At 42.5% G+C, this 20980-nt stretch overlaps 1 protein-coding gene across 2 annotated transcripts in view; it reads left to right on the top strand.

Moving 5' to 3' along the window:
• igdcc4 (immunoglobulin superfamily, DCC subclass, member 4) overlaps positions 1 to 20980 on the top strand; it is a 53260-nt gene that overhangs the window by 19182 nt on the left and 13098 nt on the right. For both annotated transcript variants that reach the window (XM_034578987.1, XM_034578978.1), the window contains exons 2-10: positions 122 to 433; positions 6845 to 6986; positions 9093 to 9226; positions 13869 to 14003; positions 14862 to 15014; positions 18296 to 18706; positions 18783 to 18947; positions 19786 to 19923; positions 20462 to 20644. In XM_034578987.1, coding sequence (XP_034434878.1) covers positions 122 to 433; positions 6845 to 6986; positions 9093 to 9226; positions 13869 to 14003; positions 14862 to 15014; positions 18296 to 18706; positions 18783 to 18947; positions 19786 to 19923; positions 20462 to 20644 — 1773 coding nt within the window. The remainder of the gene's footprint in view (positions 1 to 121; positions 434 to 6844; positions 6987 to 9092; positions 9227 to 13868; positions 14004 to 14861; positions 15015 to 18295; positions 18707 to 18782; positions 18948 to 19785; positions 19924 to 20461; positions 20645 to 20980) is intronic.

The raw sequence follows: 20980 nt of genomic DNA, 5'->3' as shown, positions 1-20980 counted from the left end.
TTATACTGACAAACACAGAGATAGTGAAACTAGACGGCCATATGTTTAAGAGTGAAGATGACCCTAACTGAACCTACAATGTTGCACAGCTAACAAACTCTCCTTCCTTTCTCCCACACAGAAAAGCCTGTTTCCGTGGAGCTGAGCTGTGGGGCTGGGCCCAGCCATGTAGTGTTGGAACCAGGTTTGCCCCTCTTGCTGGACTGCAATCTGGGGGCCAGCGAGACACCTTTCAATGTCACCTGGCTCCAGGATGGCCAGACCCTGCCTCCGGAGGGGCATCACCTGCAGTATCTGGCTAACGGATCCCTCCTCCTGCTGCCGACCTCCAAGGACGGCCAGCCCGCCCAGAGGTTGGAGGGGGGCTACAGCTGCATGAGTGCCAGTGCCGCTGGAGCCCTCACCAGCAGGACCGTGAATGTGCTCTTGGCAGGTAGGTGTCCAGCAACACCCAGAGCACATTGGTTTATTTTGGCTGCTTTGTTTTCTACCACACTTATAACACATGCAGTTGAGGGGCTGCCAATGCCTGTCTTCATGACCGTGAACTGGATGAATAGAAAGTTCCCCAATAGATGGATGAGGAGGTTTAACAAAGATTACATTTTTTATTTGGGTCAACCTTAGAAGATATAATGTGTAAGATGGTAAAATGTTTTTTTTTATACCATTAGACAGAGACAGGCTAGCTGCTTCCCGCTTTCCAGGATTTATACTATAGCTAAGCTACTGAGGCTACATCCATATTTATACGTTTGTTTGAAAATGCATCAACTCTGCTACAAATACGCATGATTTCCTCACTACTCCAAAATTTTGAAACTTATGTCTGGTTGGGCAGAAAGGCAGATGTTTGGAAACGCTGACTCACAACCACTTGCTGATTGGATCTTTCGTTCACGACTTATGCTTCACTGATTGGTCAGGCTCCTATCACATGACCTCCTTCTGGGACTAACTGACATTAGACTTGGCTACCAGCGTAGAATGCAACATTTATTATCAATTAAAGGGGGTTGTTGTTGTCTTTGCTATCAGCTGTTGTGCCTACATTCTGTAAATAATGTGAAGAAATGAGAAGAGCTATTATTTCAGCAATCTGAAATACATTAATTGTCCAGTGGGACGCACGTGCCTCCGTGTTTACACCAGCACCTTGATATGTGTTTTCAGGTGTGTGATTGTGAACGGTACCATAATACGGAGCCAAAACGTTAGTGTGGACAGAAATTGTTTTAGTTTGAAAATGCCATTTTCTAACGAGTATGGATGTAGCCTGCGAGTGGAATCAATCTGCTCACCGAACTGTTCCATTGCCTCAAAGGTGATGATTTGACAATTATGATTATTCTGCATCTGGCGTAATTACCTCTACGTCATTTCCATCACAATAATTGGTCTGTGTCTGTTTGTGTTTGGGTGATCAAAACATTGTTTGTTATGATTTCAAACATTCAGTCGTGTGTGTGTGCTCATCACACGGAGCAGTGTGAATCGTCAGATTTGTCAGGGGGGTTTCCTCGCATGGATGGAGATGAACTTGGTTCCTCCTCTGTTGCAGATAAGAGACTTATCCTCTGGCGGAGCGCTAACAAGTGTCCTGGGAACAGGTACATGCTTAAACAACAGTCTGCTGTTCAGAGTTATTTAGAGTGAAGTAGAAAGAGTGGGGGGATATGAAAGGAGCGAAAAGGAAGACGTGGATGTGAGGGACGGCTGCAGCTCTTTAATCGCCCCCTCCGAGGAGCCCTCTTTCTCTCACACTCCTAAGTGGTAGTCTTTATTTAGTCATTAGCTTTGTGTAAAATGAGACAGTATCCTCTTTGGATGCCCCCACTTTTGTCAGCTGTCACATGCCTATTTATGAGGAGCTCTTGTTTGAGGGACAATAAGGAATCGAGGGGAGGGAGGGGGGGGAGTTTAGATGAATGGTGGGAAGGCGGAAAAGGCTGAAGAGAGTTTGCGGTGATGGTGAAAGGAAAGGCTGAAGAGACCATTAGGAATGACCTTCAGTTTGTGTGTGTCTGTGTGCTGTGGCTGTGGCTGTGTGCAGGATTTGAATTAAATCAGCAGTGAGAGGCTATGAGATAGATGTGGCCAGTGTGTACGAGGTCGAAGCCGAAGCACCTCGACATTGACATTGAGCAGGCGTTCTTATTTCCGAGCGCGTCCTTACCACCAGAAATGAGACAGAAGTGAGAACACAGGCGAGATCACATTTGTGAAGACATGTTGTGAAAGCCACCTGGTCCAGTCCAGGTGGCTTGTCTCGGTGTATGATGCACGTTGCCTTGTTAAAAACATGTGGAAGAGTCGGCGCCGACGAGAGAGAGAGAGAGAGAGACAGTAACAGAACCTTTTTGAAATGCGAAGAAAAATAAAATGTAATTAGGTTTACAGCCTCTAACTCACTCTTCTCTCGGCAGAATGCCAAAGCGGCACAGAGCGTGCACATCACATTACCCAAATACATCCATGTGTAAATGATGATGCCGGGGAAAAAAACAGCTTTTAGTGTTAATTACACCAATTAACCTTTCTGATTATGAGACTGCTGGAGTGAATGTCAATATTTCCTAATTCCTAGCAGCTTTCGCAATGCAATTCAATAAAGGAAGTGATGTCAGAGCTGCTTTCTCTTCATTGCAGTTTAATGAATTTTTGAGGTGAAACTGATTTTTTAAAAATAATTGGTGCTTTCATTACAACATATCAGTCTTTTTATGCCACCCTATCTATCTACTCTGACTATCTGGAGGTAAAATCACTGTGGTCTCAAATTACACAGTTAAACGCACCACATCTGCAGTGGGAACAGGATGAGGGGAATTGTATCTGGATGTGCAAGTAAATGCCCTTTTCTTTTGCTATGTCAATGATCGCTGACACAATTGAAAGTTAGAAGGGGTGAAATACTGTAAAAGGGACAAAATTAAACGCAGCGCAATTATTATCCAGCAGCTATTACAAATATGTGTTGGGGCTGGGAGGGGGTGGGACACGCCTGATGGGTTTTTCACACTGATACTCTGCCTGAAAGCTGGGTAGCAAAGAGGTCACGGGTAAAATTATCTGCTCGCACAAGGGGAGGGGAAAAACACTGCAATCTGATAGCTCTGGGGCCAAAGAGTGGGGCATAGATAGAGGGACGGACAAACACACAGAGAAAGAGTTGGGGTAAAGTCAAGGGCAGGAGAGAGAGAGGGAGAGAGAGAGAGAGAGCAATGAGAAAAGGAAAAACGAGAGGTATAGCAAAGAAAGACAAGATATGGAGGAAGGGGAAGGGAAAGGTTACACTCTTTACACGGAGAAGTGCCCCGAGGAGCCGCCTGAAAATGTTCCTTTAAAACAGGGGAAGACCTTGTTGCTAGGAAACAATTGGACATATGTGTGAACCTGTGGCTGGATATGTCACCTTTCCTGGGAGAGCCAGTGGTGTATCAGCACAGTGCCGGGCGGAACAGTGTCAACTTTTGCAAAATCTGAGCGTGTGCTCCGCGTGGTGCTGGATGGATCTGCCGTGGAATTTCATTGCGGGCCAGGGGGACACTCACGGACTCCTGGGAAAAGACTAATATGATTATGCTTTGACAGAGCGGAGGTGAAAGCCTGGCCAGTTGCCTTTGTTCCATCACAGCATGGGCAAAGTGTGTTCTCTGAGCACCCCCCCCCCCCCCCCCCCCCCCCCCCCCCGCCCCCGCCCCCTTTCATTAACGTCTGCGTCGCTGATCAGCTGTTGTCCGCTACTCACATACTCCCACCTTCCCACCTTCCCACCTTCCCATTTACGGACGTGCACATAAATTCACACGCTGATCGAGTAATGTAATCACAAGATGCCTGTGTGGAGGCATCGAGACCCACCGTATAAACACTGAGGTACAAGTAGCTCGGCACACGCGCTCTCAAACTCACATTCACACTCTGAGTTGGCCTGGCACCCAGTCAGCCGCTCCACTCTCTGGCAGTGTTACAGGTGGTGTGTTTACATGAGGGCATCACAGTGTGTAATGGCTGGAAGAGGCAGGGGTTAATCATCAACTCCTCCTGCAAAGCTGCCTGTGCAAGTCATTCCAAGACTGTTTTTTTTTTTTTTTTTTCTCCTGAAATGAATCAAATGCTTTCTGTTACTATGGCCAGGCTTGTGTGTCAGCCTCTGTGTACCCATTGAGAAACTCTGTTCCCTCCGTGCAGAAGGAAAACACAGATGGTCGGTTTGTTGCCATGACTAACAGTTGGTGTGGTAGGGGTTAGTCGCTGTGACTCCTCCAGCTCACTGTGGTTTGGAGGGAAGAGATTGTGAGACTTTGGAAGTGTTCAACTTTGGAAATCTTTACACAGATATTTGATAGGCTGCAAGTTTGGAAACATCCAAATCTGAAAATGGCTACTGTCTACAAGTTAGAGTCAGTCCTCCTTTCCATAGTTCTGTTTGTTTAAAGTCTGATGACATGTCCACTCTAATGCTAGTAGTGACTCTCACTCTATGGACGACTTTGTCATTGTTATTACTCTTTTTGTGACTGAAATGTGGGATTGAGCGTATCGCTATGTTATTATGTACAGAAATGCATTGTTCCAGAGGATGAAGCATGGTGATTACGTGACCTTACCACCAGTAGGTTTACATTTGTATTTTTTAGTGAAATGTCTCAACAGGTGCTGGATTGGTAACCATAAAATATTTGGTACAATCATGGTTTCCAGAGGATGAATCATGCATTGATTTCAAGATTTTTCATCCATTGCCACCAGCCAATCAAAGTTTCCACTTATCCAGTGAAATATCCCATTAACTACTAAACCCAGTTGTGTAAAGACACTCATGATTCTCCAATGATCTATTCCAATGTTATTAAAATCCCCTGCTTTCTCTGTATAGCTACACAATTGGATTGACATTTTTATTATTTCCTCTCATTCTTAAAACTATTGTTTGTCTTGCTGAAATTAAATTAAGAACAAGTAGGAAGTACCATATAATATCAACTGGTGCCATTATCAGGTAATATCTACATTTCAATGACATTCACTGCAGCCTCTGCTGTACTTTGGCATCAGCACTTAGAATAGGTCCTGTCTTAAAACTCAGTTTGATCATTCAAATTCACAATACAACACAGTTCGTTAAGTTTTGAAAACAGCAGTCATTCAAATATGAAACAGTAAGTCCTAAATATCAAGCATGGAGTGTGGTCAGATCTTACTGATACTATAGTATTACGTGTGGTGAGCAGTGTCTCACTGATGGGATTACCTTCAGGGATCTTTGAAAAGATCTCCTTCAACAAGAAAGTACATGTTGACATCTATCTATAGGGGAAGCACCTCTCTGAATCACCTTTGTCTCTGCTGGTAGGTGGATGTATTATATATGAAGCACTTCATGTTAATCTTTACACGTTTTCACACTGCTGATCTCAGTTCTGCAATTATCTGTACATGGGGATGTTACAGAAAGCTGAGGAAGGGCTCATCACTTAATCATTTTGTGTTCAGATTCATTAAGCTATACTTACAATTTACAATGTGGTTAGTGTTGGTTTACTTGCTTAACTCCATGCAGTATGCACTATATTTTTTGGTCCAGCTCTTTAAATTTTGAATGCTTCTTTCTGTCTACCTTCCCGCTTTCGTCCTGTCTCTGGTTGCCTTCTCTCTCTCCTCTCTGTCTCTTTGATTCCTCCCCTCCCCTCCCAGCTCTCTGCTCCTTTAGTCGGAGCTGCAGGCATGTGTGGCTGGGACAGCCAACCACTTTTGTTCTCGTCTCCTGCAGCCTGCTCAGGGGGTCAGAGGTTAGAGGCCCTCAGATAGTGCTCAGTGCTGGCCCCTGGTGCTCGGCGTTACCTACAGTCGGAAGCCCTCCTGTCTGTGTGCGAAATGTGTTGAGGCTGTGATGAAGTCTGGAGGCCTGCCAAGACTCAACCTGGAGAGAGAAATAATCCAAGCCAAGCCTGATTATGTCCCCAGATTTCCCTTAATCAGGACATTCAAGGGTATTCAAATGGTCTGAGTAGGACTGTAATTAAATTACAAGTTTAGAATGGGGCGTTTAAAAGCCTCAAAATGGTTTGAATACAGTAATTAGAAGTCTGAAATCGAGACTATGGCAGTGTTATGCACATATTGTGAGCTTTCTCCCCGAGATGTTAGTTGAATAAACTCACTTTAATTTCATTGTTTAAACCAAAGCTGTGGTCAGTGTTATTTAGTGTATCTGATATGTGTTAAAGTTACAGCCTTAGTGCTGCGTGTTTGTTGTTGTTGTGTTTTCCTGCAGGCACCCCCCCTCACCCTTCCTGCAGTGGGTGGTTGAGTGTGTGCTGTCGGGAGCACAATCAGGGGGAGGAGATGCAGGCAGTGCCAGGGGGCCGTTTGGCAACTTTCAGGCTGTGTGTTGTCAACTGGAGTTATAATGTACCGAGATCAATACTCCCCTTTTTGGAAGGGAAAGTGTTTATTGTAGTTGTTGTTTCCTGATTTGTGTTTTACTTTAGCCAAGTTTCTATGTTTACAGGAAGATAGATTTTCTTCTTATTTTTATTCACTTCATCCCCTGGACTTTAACAGGGACGTAACTGCTCAAACACCGTCCTTGTCGGCGCCATCTAACGAGAGCAGTAGACCAGTTGTGGACAGTGGCTTCAATACAATTGCAGTCTATCACATCATGTGTGACCCACATTACACACAGTGTGTCCTATTCATCATACCAGAGGTGGACGACATGACACAGATTTCAGATCGTTTAAATATGTCAGTTGCACAGGGCTACACATTGTGGGCTGTATTTTATGCTTTGTCTGTTCACTGTTATATCTCCATCTCTGCTTTATGCCTCCAGGTCTGTCTAAGTTCCACCAAGAGCCGTCACCCCAGACAGTCCCTGCTGGGGGCGCTGCCCGCTTCGAGTGCCAGATTGAGGGTGTACCCACACCTGTTATAACCTGGGAAAAGAACAAAGTGGCTGTCCCTGAGGAGACCAGGTGACCCTTCTCTTTGTGTTGTTGTCCCTCATCTCCTTCTTTTTCCATCTTCTCTTGTCTATTCATTACTTCTGATGAATTAGCAGTGTGATTTTTCTGTGGTTCTCCTGCAATATCCTGAGACCAGTAGAGCCTGAATCAGGGTTCGTAGATGTTTTGAGGCCAATTTGTGAAACTGTGCCAAATCCCACCATCATCAGCAATGTGAGAAGTTTGACTTGAATTTAAACTCCAGAGAGACTCACTGGAATCTGCAGTGACGTGGCTGTGGTGTCACGCAGCAGGCCACCGATATTTATTTATGATTGTTAATTATTAATAATTTGCCACCACCAGTTCACAACATCTGGTTGATTTCAGGATTTCAACATTTTTCTACATCTTCTATTTTGAGTATAGAATCTTTACAGTAACTGATACATTTCTCTTTGTGTGTTCCCTTATTAACAAACTTGTTCTGTCCATCACATCATGACACAAACTTTCTCCTGCAACAAAATTCATTTCAATAAGTCATGTTGGTGATTGTCTGATTTCCTTATTTCCTATGAAAATGATCTTAAAAGTAAGTAGTGAAATACTTACTCTGACAATGACACTCGCACATACGTGGCCTAGTGTGACTTTTATGCAAGTTGACTGTGGCTCTCCCCTTTTGAGTTTAATATCTAAGGCTGTATTGATAAATTTCTAAAAACAAAATCTAAAATCCAGAGGTTGGTGGACGTATGAACTTGTCGCAATAGCTTTTGGAAACTTTAACGATCTGTGATGTACTTAATGATTTCAGAAATACCTGTTTGCGTCAAGATAAGAGTCTCTTTGAGCTTTAGATGAAGAGAGGCCTTTCACACTTTGTGAATGTTACGGCGCTGTAGCTACAAACTCAACCTACAAAATCAGAAAACAAATTTTGTTTTCAAGTTTGACAGTTAAACATCACTTCTACATTCGTTAAAGATGTGAAAGATACATGGAGATGCAAATCTTTACAATGTCCTTTAATTGCAGCCTCACTTTCGCCTCATCATTTCATGGTATATTCTCCCCGGAGGATATACTGCATGTAATAACACACTGCAGTGAAGGGGTCAGAGGGCAGAGATAACGAAAAACAATGATCCGTCAATGACCTTATAATACACTTACTACTACACAAGTAACAATTAATAATGCCGTCAGTGAGGTTGGAGCACATGTTCTAATTATTGTAACTATTCTCAAAGTAAATATGAAGGACTTTAGCAGCTGTGAGAAGAGCCCTTGAAAATCATCTTGAGTTTTAAACAAGATCACAAGTGAAAACCTTCTGCGCTTTTATAGATGACAAAAATAAAATCTCAAAATGTCATATCCTCGACAGGTCTCTCTCACTCTCTCTCTCTTTTGCTGTCATTATTCTCATTTACTCAGCCACTTAACAGTATTGACATTTCACTGTGGCTCCACTGGCCCCGTCGCCTTGGAATTTGTTTCAAGCTCAAGCCTTATTGCACAGGACTAAGTGCTAATGGCTTTTGTAGCCCTGTGTGACCCGCAAACAGCTCGCTGCTTATAAGGTCTCATTGGCGGGATGCGGCTCTCCCACCTCAGGCGCCGTTAATGGCCTCTCACAAAGATGAACCATAAAGGACGGATGATACATCACTGGCTTTTTTTTCCTCTGTTCTCTCTCCTTACTCTAATTTGCCTCTTCCTTTCTGTCGGGCCCTTTGCAGTCGTCTCTTGCTCTTTTTCTTCGCCATTATGTCCTTTCCACCTCTATTTCTGTGTCTTTTCTGATCCACGTTTTCTTCACAGCCGGCGTTTCATTATCTCTTTCTCTTCTTATTGTTTATTCCCCCATCCACACTGCTTCTACTTTTTCCCTCCAGTACCTTCCCCTTCCTCCTCTCAGAACATTGGTCATATGTCATATAGTAGGCAATAAGAGTGTGCTGGACTTCCATATCTCTGGAACATTCAAGTCAACATAATAAATATCAACAGTACAAATAGAACAAAGACAAAGATATATATTTTTGATCCATGTTACAGGACTCGAAGCCATTTATTCAGTTCTCTCTCCCAATCTCTTCCTCTCTGTTTTTTCCCTGCGTGCAACAGGTTCATTTCCCTTCCTAACGGGGTGCTCCAGATCCTTGAGGTGACCAAGGAAGATGAGGGTGCCTACCGCTGTGTCGCCTCTAACTCTGCCCGGAAGGACATCAGTCATGAGGCTCTACTCACTGTCACCACAGGTGATGTCTGCTGCAGTGCTTTGTAACGTCTGAATAGGCGGCCGGGCTCCACTGGGAGCTGCCACACCAGTCTGAAAAATCTAATTTCAGTCTTAGGACAACAACAACTGGTGCTAACAAAAGGTGTCTCTCCCTCATGCTGTGTTTGTATTGCACTTTGTGGGTTTGAAACCACCATGACTCATCTAATTGAAATCTGAAGAGTATTGTTGCAAAGAAATAATTCAGCATCATTATTTTAAAAAGTACGAGTTAAACAGTTTTGCCTAAAATATGTTTGGAATGGGCTGTTTACTTGTCCTGTGATGCAGCTTTATTTCTGAAACTGTAGAAGTGACCCGCAGTAATTGAGCTGCAAAGTTCAGCTCAACTCAGTACGCACAACTCTGAACTGGAGAACCAGTTCACTTACATTGTCCCATTGAGTCCCAAGGTTTTTATTCAAGGTTTATTAATATTGAACGTTTTCCAAATGGCACAAATTCGACACAGCACTTCCGTATGCCCTGTACAATACTAATGCACAGTGTGAAGCTTATTAGATGAGCGGTTCTCGAGATCTACATGCCACATACACACAGACAGAGATTTCTGGAAATAGTAGATACCTAATCATGGGTTTCTGGTCACAGGTGATTAGAGATACATTATAGTAGAATACAAAAGAATATGTTGAATCTGTTGTAGTTGAGAATTTGTTTAGAAGGGATGTGTTTACTCTGATTATTCCTGGACTGTAGTCACTTCAGCTGTACAAATACACAATGCTTCACATGCACAGCCGCAGCTGTAGCTGAATGGCGATTGTACAGTATCCAGACCAACCTCCCTTTTCATTCTCTCACAATATAACCACACACAGGAGAACAGAGTAACTCTAATGTGATCAAAATATCGCACTAATAGAACCGCATAGAAATACTCGAGCACCACGGTCATCACTGTCAGGGTGCATATTGCTGCGGCGATCGACATGACACATTGAATCTTTCATCAGCATTGTGAGGTCAGACATTTCACCATTAGGCTGCCCGCGGTAAAGCCATGCCACATAATGCGCCTCTGCCACCGGCTCGCGAGAGATCGGTCAACTTTAATTGGCAGCTCTGTGGAAACCTGTTGTGTCCTTTTTGAATCACAGCTTTTGTGTCCTTCAAAAGAAAGGCAAAAAAGAAAAACAAATGGGAAGGGGAGAGGGAGACAGGGAGTGAGTCAGATGCGATGGAGCTCCATTCAAAGTTTTCACACGGTTGTTTTCACACAGTTGTCACTTTTCAAGTCCTCAACTTCACATTTGCAAGATTAAAATTTCACCTCAATTTGAAGCTCAGTGTAATGACATGGCTGCTCCAAAATGCAAAAGAGGGAACAAGTATCCTCTCTTTTTTCCACAACAGCTTCACCACTATTTTAACAGGAGCCATTTCAGCAGGGTGGTTAGCACTGACGCCTCACATGCAAGAAGGCCCCTGGTTCGGCCCGGATCTTTTAGTGTGGAGTTTGCAATGTTCTGCTTGTGTCTGTGTGGGTTTCCTCCTGATATCCAAATACATGCAGGTGTGAATGGTTGGCCTGTGCAATGCTAGCGACCTGACCAGGGTGAACTCTTGTGCAACGCCATCTGAAATTAGCTCCATTTTTCCCTCTCAACCCTCAAAGGATAAGTGCAATGCTACAGAGAAAAGATGGATGGGGGAGCAATTTATAAAGTTAATTGCTGAATAACAGGGGTGGGTGTGTGGAACAATCTTGAGGTTGAATTGAAAGTATTTAATATAACTTATAGTTTGAAAAAAATAGTTATAGATAAATATTTACTTTTGTGCGCTCATATAGTTATTATTTGGACTGTGTTGAACATATACAGTATGTTTGGATGAGGTACAGTGTCTTTATCTATCTATCTATCTATCTATCTATCTATCTATCTATCTATCTATCTCTCTGTCATATCTATATATCTATCTATCTATCTATCTATCTATCTATCTATCTATCTATCTATCTATCTATCTATCTATCTATCTATCTATCTATCTATCTCTCTGTCATATCAGCTATTACCATTCAGTCTATGGCTACTACATGATTCACTTGTCACCTCTAATGCCATCACTTCACTCGCTTGCACTGTTTTCCTCGAATCTCATTGACAGTTTGACATCGGGGTCATCGAGTTCATGTACTTAACTCGCACGGCTGGAGAAAATATGAGACATCCACCTGCCTTAACCTTACATTATCTACTGTCCTCCATTTTCTTTACCCTCTCCTTTTGTATTCACACGCTGCACCACACCCACCTCGTCCACAAACAAGACCCCTACAAAGACGCACCCTGCAGTGCAGTCCTCGCAGAGGCAGACAGACACACTTAAAGCCATATGCATCAGCGAGGGCTGCTGTATCTAATCTCCATGATTAATTTATAATGTGTTTACAGAATGCCAAGCGTGTATGTACATATTGCTTCCTGGCGAGCGTTAGCATTACGTGCTGCTGAGACTGCCTGGGCTGAGCAGAAAATGCACAGAAGTAAGGACCTCTCACACCAGCAGTACCTTGATACACACCCTCGAGAAATAAATGTCTGGTCTCTACGATCCTGACATCCGTAGTCAGTGATGCACCTTATTTACATAATTTGAGGCCATTCTGTCAACTGAATTAATGCTTTATACCTTTTCTCACACAAAAGGATTCTCTCTTCTGCTCCCTCTCGCTCTCATTTCCCAAAGCCCTCTCTGTACTATCAGGTGTTTTTTTTTCATTACATAGAAAATCCCCTCCTCTCTCTGTCTCACCACCTCACCTCAGTCGATTCTGTCGCTGATGGTTTTGTACAGTATGTTTTGTACAGTGTGTGTCAGTGAAGGACCCTGCACCGCTGCCAGTAAATAATCATTTTGTGATGTAAGAGCTTCCATTGCCTCCTGGCAAATCCTCTCACATGAGAATCCTCTCTAATCAAGGCTTCCTGTTACATTCAGGTCCTAGCCACATCAGCTATCTAATAAGAATTGATGAAACCTCGACCAGATACCAATCAGCCAACTACAGAGACGGTTTTGATGATGAAGTGACTCGCTGTGTTAGAAATTAAGTCAATCTCAGTCACTAAAGAATCCTCAGAAGTCAGCACTCTAAATCCTGTCCGATCTTCAGCTTGAATTTCAAATACGACACAGTACACTGATTTTTATGATATGGTATATAAATTATAGCGAAATACTGACTACTGCTCAATTATGTAGGAAAGCCTTGCAAATGCTAATGCAACAAATAAACAGTTTTCCATGAACAGATCTTTTTTTGGTCGGAAAATCTGAAGTATGTAGTGACCGAAATCCGCATTTAATTCTTTCTAGGATTTGTATCAGCTAAAATGAAGGCACACAGAAATATCAGGGCCTTGTTTGTCCATCTTACCAAATACACAACTTGAATACTCTGTGTTGGCAGTCAGCCATCACAAGATGTGTATGCCAACACCCACTGGGCACGAGTGTGTTCAGATCCTCAGTCTGGTGTGGAGCTGCGTAACTTAAACCTGAAGTGTGCATACAAAAATAGATGGTAAATGTGTTCACCAAGTGGGCAATGAGTTCTAACAACTCATCCTCAAATGGGACGTGACCCTCACCACAACTCTGTGAGGGATATTTGTGGAGCGGTATCGTCACGCTGACCCTCCTCCTTTATTTAGCTCTCTCTTTTTAACCTAATCATTTATCAGCAATGTTTTGCTGAGTTTGCAAACTGGAAGCGTTTTAACCAAGTACATTTACTCAAGTACTTAATGAAAATACAATTGTGTGGTACTTCTGTGGTAAATATAATCCAATAATTATCTAAATTATAATATATCATAAAGCTATCTGGCAGTGTATAAATCAGTAAAATGAATCCCACGTATACCAGCTGCAATATTATAGAAATTATATATTTCAATTATGTCTATAATATAATTACATTGATATTATATATATTATGTATGTGCATATATATGTGTATTTAGAGTATTATATATTCTGAAATTGGTATATATGGTGTACATTTAATCACCCTGCCATTTGCGATTATGTTTTCATTCCTGTCTTTTTTTGTGTTGGTTTGTTTGAAAGCAACATGAAAACAACTAAACGGACTTCCACAGAACTGGGTGGAAGGATGTTGTGTGGGTCAGGGGCGAATTCATTAAATATTGGTCCAGGATTTGATGTGGTGTTTTTCAACCATTTTCAACTCCACTGTTGCCCTCACTGTAGTACAGGTATGCTGGTTTTGAATGAGTAGTAATAAGTCTCAGAAACGTCAGTAGTAATCGATGAGAGATGGAACAGCAGCAGGAGCCTGATTTCCAGACTGAATTTCCAATTTGTTAACTTTATTGGAGAACATTGAAGTCAACTTGTTATTGTCACAATGAGTCACTGATATATCTAGTATACTGGTCTGTATCTCTTAAAGGTCCAGTGTGTAAGATTTAGCTGAAAGGGATCTTTTGGCAGAGGCAGAAATTGAATATAGGTGAGGTGAGGGGTGGTGAGGGGTGTTCAGCTGCAACATGCAACTTCATCACTAGATGTCACTAAATTCTACACACTGAACCTTTAAGTATTAACTTCTGTTGTTGACGTAGGTTCTACTGAAGCCCTGAACAGAGTTGTGATAGTTGCACCACCTCAGAATGCCACGGTGGTGCTGGGCCGCCCCGCAGTGATGGAGTGCATGGCACAAGGCCAGCCGAAGCCTCTGGTGTCCTGGAGCAGACAAGGTAACACTTCAAATGCTCTCACTCATTCTTCATCCTTATCCAGTTTAATCTTTTAGTTTGTTTTCTCTTTTAACTGCATCTGCTGTGTTTTTTCATTATCTGTGTGTTGATCCGTCTTTTCACACACAATAAACACACAGTGATAAGTCAGAGCTGCTTACCTGTGGCTGTGGAGTTTTTCTCTCAGTTATAATCGCTGTCTCTTCTTAACCCGTCCTCTGTTTTTCTATTGTACATTGAGCCGCGAAAATAATTTCTCACGTTGACTCATCCCCTCCTCCACAACTCCGATTCACCAAACACACACATAGACACACAAACATGCACTCGTAGAGTCCTTGTGCGAATGCTTTTGGGAAACTTTTGGAATTTATTCTTCACACTGTGATTCGTCTGCGTTAGAAGAGGATGCATTTTATTATGTCAGATGTCAAAAACTGCCCATCACTAAGTAGAAATTGGTGCTTCTATAGTGATCATGCTGTGGTGAGATAATTCAATTTGCAGGATGTGATCATTGTCTGTAGAAAATCCTACAACAAACACTTGGCAGATCAGCTAAATAGTGATCTACTATATAGGGTGAACAGTGAGTGATTTCACCCACAGCTGAAGATGGCTCAGTGAACCCAGACTGAAAAATCACAGAGCCACCTGTTGGTCAGCTTGTGTAATTACAAGCCAAACCCCACTGCTGCTAAAAGACATGCTTTTCTCTTTTTTTGCTGTTTTTCTCGGGCAGCTGAGAGCCTGAGGAAGGATCTCCACTTTTCTCAAGGCGAATGTTTTTTTCTCTCCTTTTTTTAAATGTATGATCTGGCACTGTTGTTTTTTTTTTTCACTCTGCCCTTTGATCAGATGGAAAGCCCATTTCCACTGATGTGGTCGTCCTCGCAACAAACCTGGTGATTAGGGACACGAGACGTCACCATGCCGGCGTCTATGTCTGCCGGGCCAACAAGCCTAAGACCAGAGAGTTTGTCATTGCTGCCGCTGAGCTGCACGTGCCTGGTAAGAGTCAAGTAGCAGGATTACTGAACAGATCTCTTCGTGTTATTTTAGACACGTGTTAAAAGGAGGAGGACACCAGACTCCAAATCAGTGTTGGTATGCAGCATAATTTATGAGTCTGCTATCTGAGAGTTTGGGTGTGTGTGTGTGTGTGCGTGCGTGCGTGCGTGTGTTTGTGTGTGTGTCTGTGTGGTCCAGGTATTACTCATGTTGTCGGGACTTACATTTGTTCACACAGTCACATTGTGGGGACAAAATGCAAGTTCACATAACATAAATCATTACATTTTAAGGTTAAGACATGTTTGAAGGTTAGGTTTAGTTTATCTCAGGTTAGGTTAGGTTAGGGTAATTTTAGGTTAGGTTGGAGTTAGGGTTAGGCAAGTAGTAACTATTGTTAAGAGTCAGACTCCAGGAGATTAATATAAATCAATGTAAAGTCCTGGGGATATGACTGTGTGTATGTGTGTGTGTGTGTGTGTGTGTGTGTGTGTGTGTGTGTGTGTGTGTGTGTGTGTGTGATATTGTCTTTCGTTGTAGAATGAGCTTGATTGATCATTTCACAGCATCTCCCTTGTGTGTTTTTTTTTCTCGTGTTCTGATCTCACCAGGTTCTGTGATAAACCTCTGTGATGTGCTAAATACTGGTCAGGTCCTGGGAGTGGCTCCTTTTTTCATGTCAATGGGATGGTATAATGCACTAGTAAAAAAATGGCACTCTGAGATTTATATAAAGACTTATATATTCTATATTAGATTTATATATATCAAGGCTTTTCCTGAACTACATCGGTTTGGACACCTTCTTTTAAAATCTCTCTCACAAGCTCCACAATTAATTCAAGTGCAATAATAAATCTTTCTGCGAAGGCCACATTTTATTTTACACTTCTCTGGTGGTTTGATTCAACTTTTGATCCATAAGATATTTGTGGTTTTAGTACAAATACCATCTCAGTATAGTTTAACCTCACGCTTCTCTCTTGAACTCTGCTGATCCTCTCTTCTGATTGGTTGAACATTTTCGAAGCAAGACACAGTCAGGCCAATCACAGTTGTCAGTTTATCGCCTACTAATATAGCTTGGTAAACTTCAGTGGTATTTGAAAAGGCGGATGGTGAGTCAGCGCTGAAATGAGCTGAAAAGACATATAAAAATGCTCTAAGGATTAACTGCGGCTGTGGCACGGGAGGTTGCGTGGGTCACCCACTAACCAGAAGGTCTGTGGTTTGATCCCCCTGACTCCTCCAGTCTGCATGTCAACAATAACAAGGTGTGTGCATGTCAAAGTGACCTTGGGCAAGACACTGAATCTCAAAGTCAGTGTCTATGTGATAGGAAAGTGCTTGGTGAATGTGTGTGTGAGTGGCTGAATGTGACCTGTAAAGCACTTAAAGTGGTCGTTAAGACTAGAAAGGTTCCATATAAAGGCAGTCCCTTCCATTTACTTTGGTCATTGGTCTCTAAGTTTACTATCCTTGGGAAGGCTGTGCAATGATTAATTGCAAATGGTGAGTCCACGTGGGCCTTGCTGGGCACATGGCTGAAGGCGGAGTATAGTTGTGACATCATGACATTATAGATTTGCTCTTGGCCATACTTGGGATCCCCCTACATGTTGGATGCGTAATTCAGTGTTGTAGATACGAGTTGCGTACTGCATGCACAGAGCTCTATGCACCATAGTGCACCATGTTGACTGACGAGGTCGAGATTGTACACAAATATAATGGGCTTGTTTGGCTAACTTGCTAAGCCTCCATCGAAATGAATTTATCTGGATCTGATGATAAACTTGCGAGTGGACGACTTCACATTCCAACGTCAAGCAAGCAGAACAGCACAAGACACAGCAAACAAGCAAACGTTATGACCTGACTTGTCCAGTAACAACAACGCCAGGTCGCCATCTCTCCTGCATCCTTTGGATCCTTTGGCCTATTTTAGTTCTCACCGGGTGAAATATGCTCAGATATTAACTTGTTTTTTTACTTGTTTACTTTCTCTTTTCCTCTTCTTCGTTTCCTCTGACAATGTCCACTTCGGTTTCTACGGTGGCTCTGCCATGATTTCCTCACTGAGAATGGCGAGCTTGTTGTCTGCTATAGCGAGCTGCTAGCTCTGGTTCTGGTTGTTGGTGTGTGACACCTGTAAAGCAGGTTGTAGCAGTTCCAGGCCTCAAGGGAGTGCTGTGGCTATTATCATTTTGTGTTCCATCAAAATGATTTGAAAGCTGTAATTTTAAGATATAAAATGCCTTAGAGTTACTTTAACCTACTGCTGTCTAGTTACAAAATCCCTTTTGGTTCTCCTGGTCTCCTTGTGTAATATAGCTTATATAACCTCAACCCCGTAATGCATAATCACTTAATCAAGGGATTTTTCCAGGTCAGCCAGGGCTGTCAGAATATGTTAATAGTTATATGACCATAAAGACAGAGGAAAAAAACAGAAATTGTATCTCACAGACATTTACTCAAATAACACAGAGAACAATAATGAACAAGGTTTTTGGCTTTTGAAAATTGTTCCGAGTCTGGGTAGTCAGGAGAAAAAAAAACATTCTAACCAACACACATGAAAAACTGTTCACATTCTTTCCAGATGTGAGTTTCTGTTTTTTATTTATAACAAACAGGTGTGCCATGCCATGTTTCTATTTGCAATGAGACAAAGGGCCACATCACAGCTACACCACCTCTACGACAACTAATCTATAGATACCAGGATGGGTTAAGTCTCATGTTATTCCATTGTACCATGTGTTTGAAATCAGAGCTACCACACACATGCCCAGTTAGAAACACAGCCTCTAATTGTTCGACAAGTCAGGAATAAAGCCTTTGATTGGTTGACAGACTTAACCCAAGACATTGTGGGATTGCCGGTTGGCAGCAAACAACCATGCTAACAACAACAACAACAATAACTGCTTTTAACAGAGAGAAATGGATAAATAGTCACAGAAAACATCCAGTATTGGATTTGTCATTATGGATTAATATCTCCAAAAAGACAGTACAGTTCAAGGCTGGATTAAAAATGTTCTGAAAGGGCTATGATCGTCATGAAGCCCTTATTGGAGCGGCACAATCCTTCTGAGCAAATAAATTAAAAAATAAAAGTGTACGATGTCCTTTGCTGTTGTGTATGACATCGTCGACTTTTTAGGGTTAAGACACAGTTTATGAAAAGGAGCTTTGTGTATTTTTCATCTTCTGCAATAAATGACCTTTAATTATTTTATTGAATAATTAAAACCTTTTTCTTTTTTCATTAGCCCCTCCAGTGATTCTCCAACCCCCAGAGACAGCGTCCCTGTCCCGGGGGAACACAGCCCGGTTTGTGTGCAACAGCTCAGGGGAGCCTCCCCCTGTGTTGCACTGGCTGAAGAATGGCAAACCCATCAAGCCATTCAGACAAGTGAAGACCCAAAGCCCTGGACTCCTGCTCATCAACCAGCTGGCACCGGATGATTCAGGCTACTACCAGTGCATAGCAGACAACGGGCTGGGCACGGCCTGTGCCACTGCCAAGCTCACTGTCATTGTGAGGGAAGGTCTGCCTAGCCCTCCACGTCACCTGTCTGCCACACCCTACTCCAGCACATCTGCCCTGCTCACCTGGGAGAAACCGGAGTACAACTCGGACCAAATCATAGGCTACTCTGTGCACTGCCAGCGTGCCGCAGGTATGCCTCTATCATACAGCAGGCATTTTAGTTTCTAAACAAGTATTTGATTTGAATACTTTTTTATTCGTTCCAGGCTCAGATAATGTGGAGTACCAGTTTGCGATGAACAATGACACCACAGAGTATCACGTCAAAGAGCTTCTCCCGCACACTGCCTACAGATTCTTTGTGGTTGCCTACTCTCCCCTGGGGGCCAGTCCACGATCCCTGCCTATAACTGTAGAGATGCTGGAGGATGGTGAGTTATCAAACTAACACAGGTAAAATCAGGCCACACAGGTAAAATCAGGCCAGGCTGGGATACTTCACTGCCTCACAAAGCACTCATTATTAGCTTCATCACCTTGTAACTGAATTTAAGTACTCATGAATTACCACTGTCACCCATTCAGGGTTTCTTGTCACAATTTTAAAAAATGGGAGTCGTTAAGTAGAGACATAACACAAGAGTATTTACGTTCAGCTGGCCAACATTTTATTGTAGAAAAACACTAATGTAATGCACATTTGAAAGTTTTATGGATAGATTATATAGACTGTATATGAAGATGGACGACACGTCTCCCATTTCCTGCTCCTCCTCCCACTATCCAGACATGAAGACCGAAGATTTTGTGCACATGAACGCTGCCATCTTGTGCTTGTGGAGTAGTGATCAGGGGATGGAGCTGTTGTAGCGTGGTCCCGCCCATACACTTGACCAAACGTGAATCAGTCTCAGCTGTCAATCTCTGCATTTCATCCTGCTGTAATACCATCAAATAACAAATAACACCAAACTTATATTAATGTTTACTATGACTTTGTAGTTTGGTCCGTGTCAAATCCATTAACATGGAGGAGGTTGGATTCATGATCCATACTTCAGCCAGCCACCAGGTGGCGATCAAGATGTTTTTTTCGTTTTACTTTTTTGGGAGCTGTCATGTCGTCCACATTTATTTACAGTCTATGATAGATTATTGACAGATACAGTGTGTTTTACAACTGTCCTGCAACGTCACAGATCTGTAGGATTTGGCTTGAATGTGCATCAACAGCCAGATCAGTGTCTCTGTTTTCATTCCCTCCTGCAGTGCCGAGTGCACCCCCCCAGCTCTCCATAGCCAGCACCTCCCCTACAGACATCAGGCTGATGTGGCACCCCCTGTCCTCACAGTACAGTCGAGGAGCCGTCACCCGCTACCGCATCGAGTACAGCTCCCTGGATCAGGGTTAGTCATCCCTGCTGGACACAGCTGACAACAAGCTGATTTCAGCTGCCAGTGAAAAAACATCTCTGTGACGCACACTGAGTACTTTCAGATCAATTTGTGTCTTGACACAAATGATCGGTATAAATGGACATGTATTAACAGTCTACATTACTCTATGAAATATTATTCTTTACTATGAATATAATAATCTGTTTCTGAACATGGTTTACACTGGTTTGTGAGTACAGATATTTTTGCAGATGTGTATGACAGGGTTAATTATGCTTCGTGCACTTGCAGAACAGAAAACATCTATTCTGAATACCCATTTCTCTAAAATGTATGGAGAGATCCAGCTCACTGTGAGAGGAGCTGCGTCATAACAGGTTGTCCTTGAGAGACAACAATTTATTTGAGTTATTGCAAAAACACCTCAGTACAGAGCACAGTTTTTCCCCTGTGTGATACATATTATCTGTTGAATCATCACATTAGAAAAACTCAAAGATAGTGTACTTAAAGAATATATTAATGTGTTTCTTGTGTGTTCCCACAGTGGAAACTGTATTCTCAGTGGAGGTGGGGGGTAATGAGACTCAGTTTACACTGAGAGAGCTGCAGCCCAACCAGGCGTACCAACTGAGGATTGCAGCTGGAACAGGCGTCGGCTTTGGGGTCCCATCAGAGTGGGCCCAACACCAGACATTAGCTCACTACAACCACAGTGACCACAGCATGGGTAAGAAACTCAAAACCACGTTCTGAAATTTTTGTTTTTTCTTTTGTTGTGGTTCATTTTTGTCAGATCAGACCCATAATATTTATGTCCTGTGTATGGTCCAATGCAGTTTAGACTAATGGACATGAAAATACCTTTATTTAATACTGTCTATATATATCTTGGACTCAAATTATGACATTTTAAAGAATAGTTTTTGAATGTTTTTGAATGTTTATTTTATGGTAACTATAAAGCCTCGACAGAAACTTTATTAGACAGTATTAGTTTGTAAACAATAGTACGTTTAGCCCTGGTAAACGTACAATAGTACGTTTACTGGGGTTACCTCGATTG

This window comes from Hippoglossus hippoglossus, chromosome 3 (genome assembly GCF_009819705.1).
Source record: "Hippoglossus hippoglossus isolate fHipHip1 chromosome 3, fHipHip1.pri, whole genome shotgun sequence".
Taxonomy (NCBI): domain Eukaryota; kingdom Metazoa; phylum Chordata; class Actinopteri; order Pleuronectiformes; family Pleuronectidae; genus Hippoglossus; species Hippoglossus hippoglossus.
The sequence above is the reverse complement of the archived record's forward strand: the minus strand, read 5'-3'. Positions and strand labels throughout refer to the sequence as shown.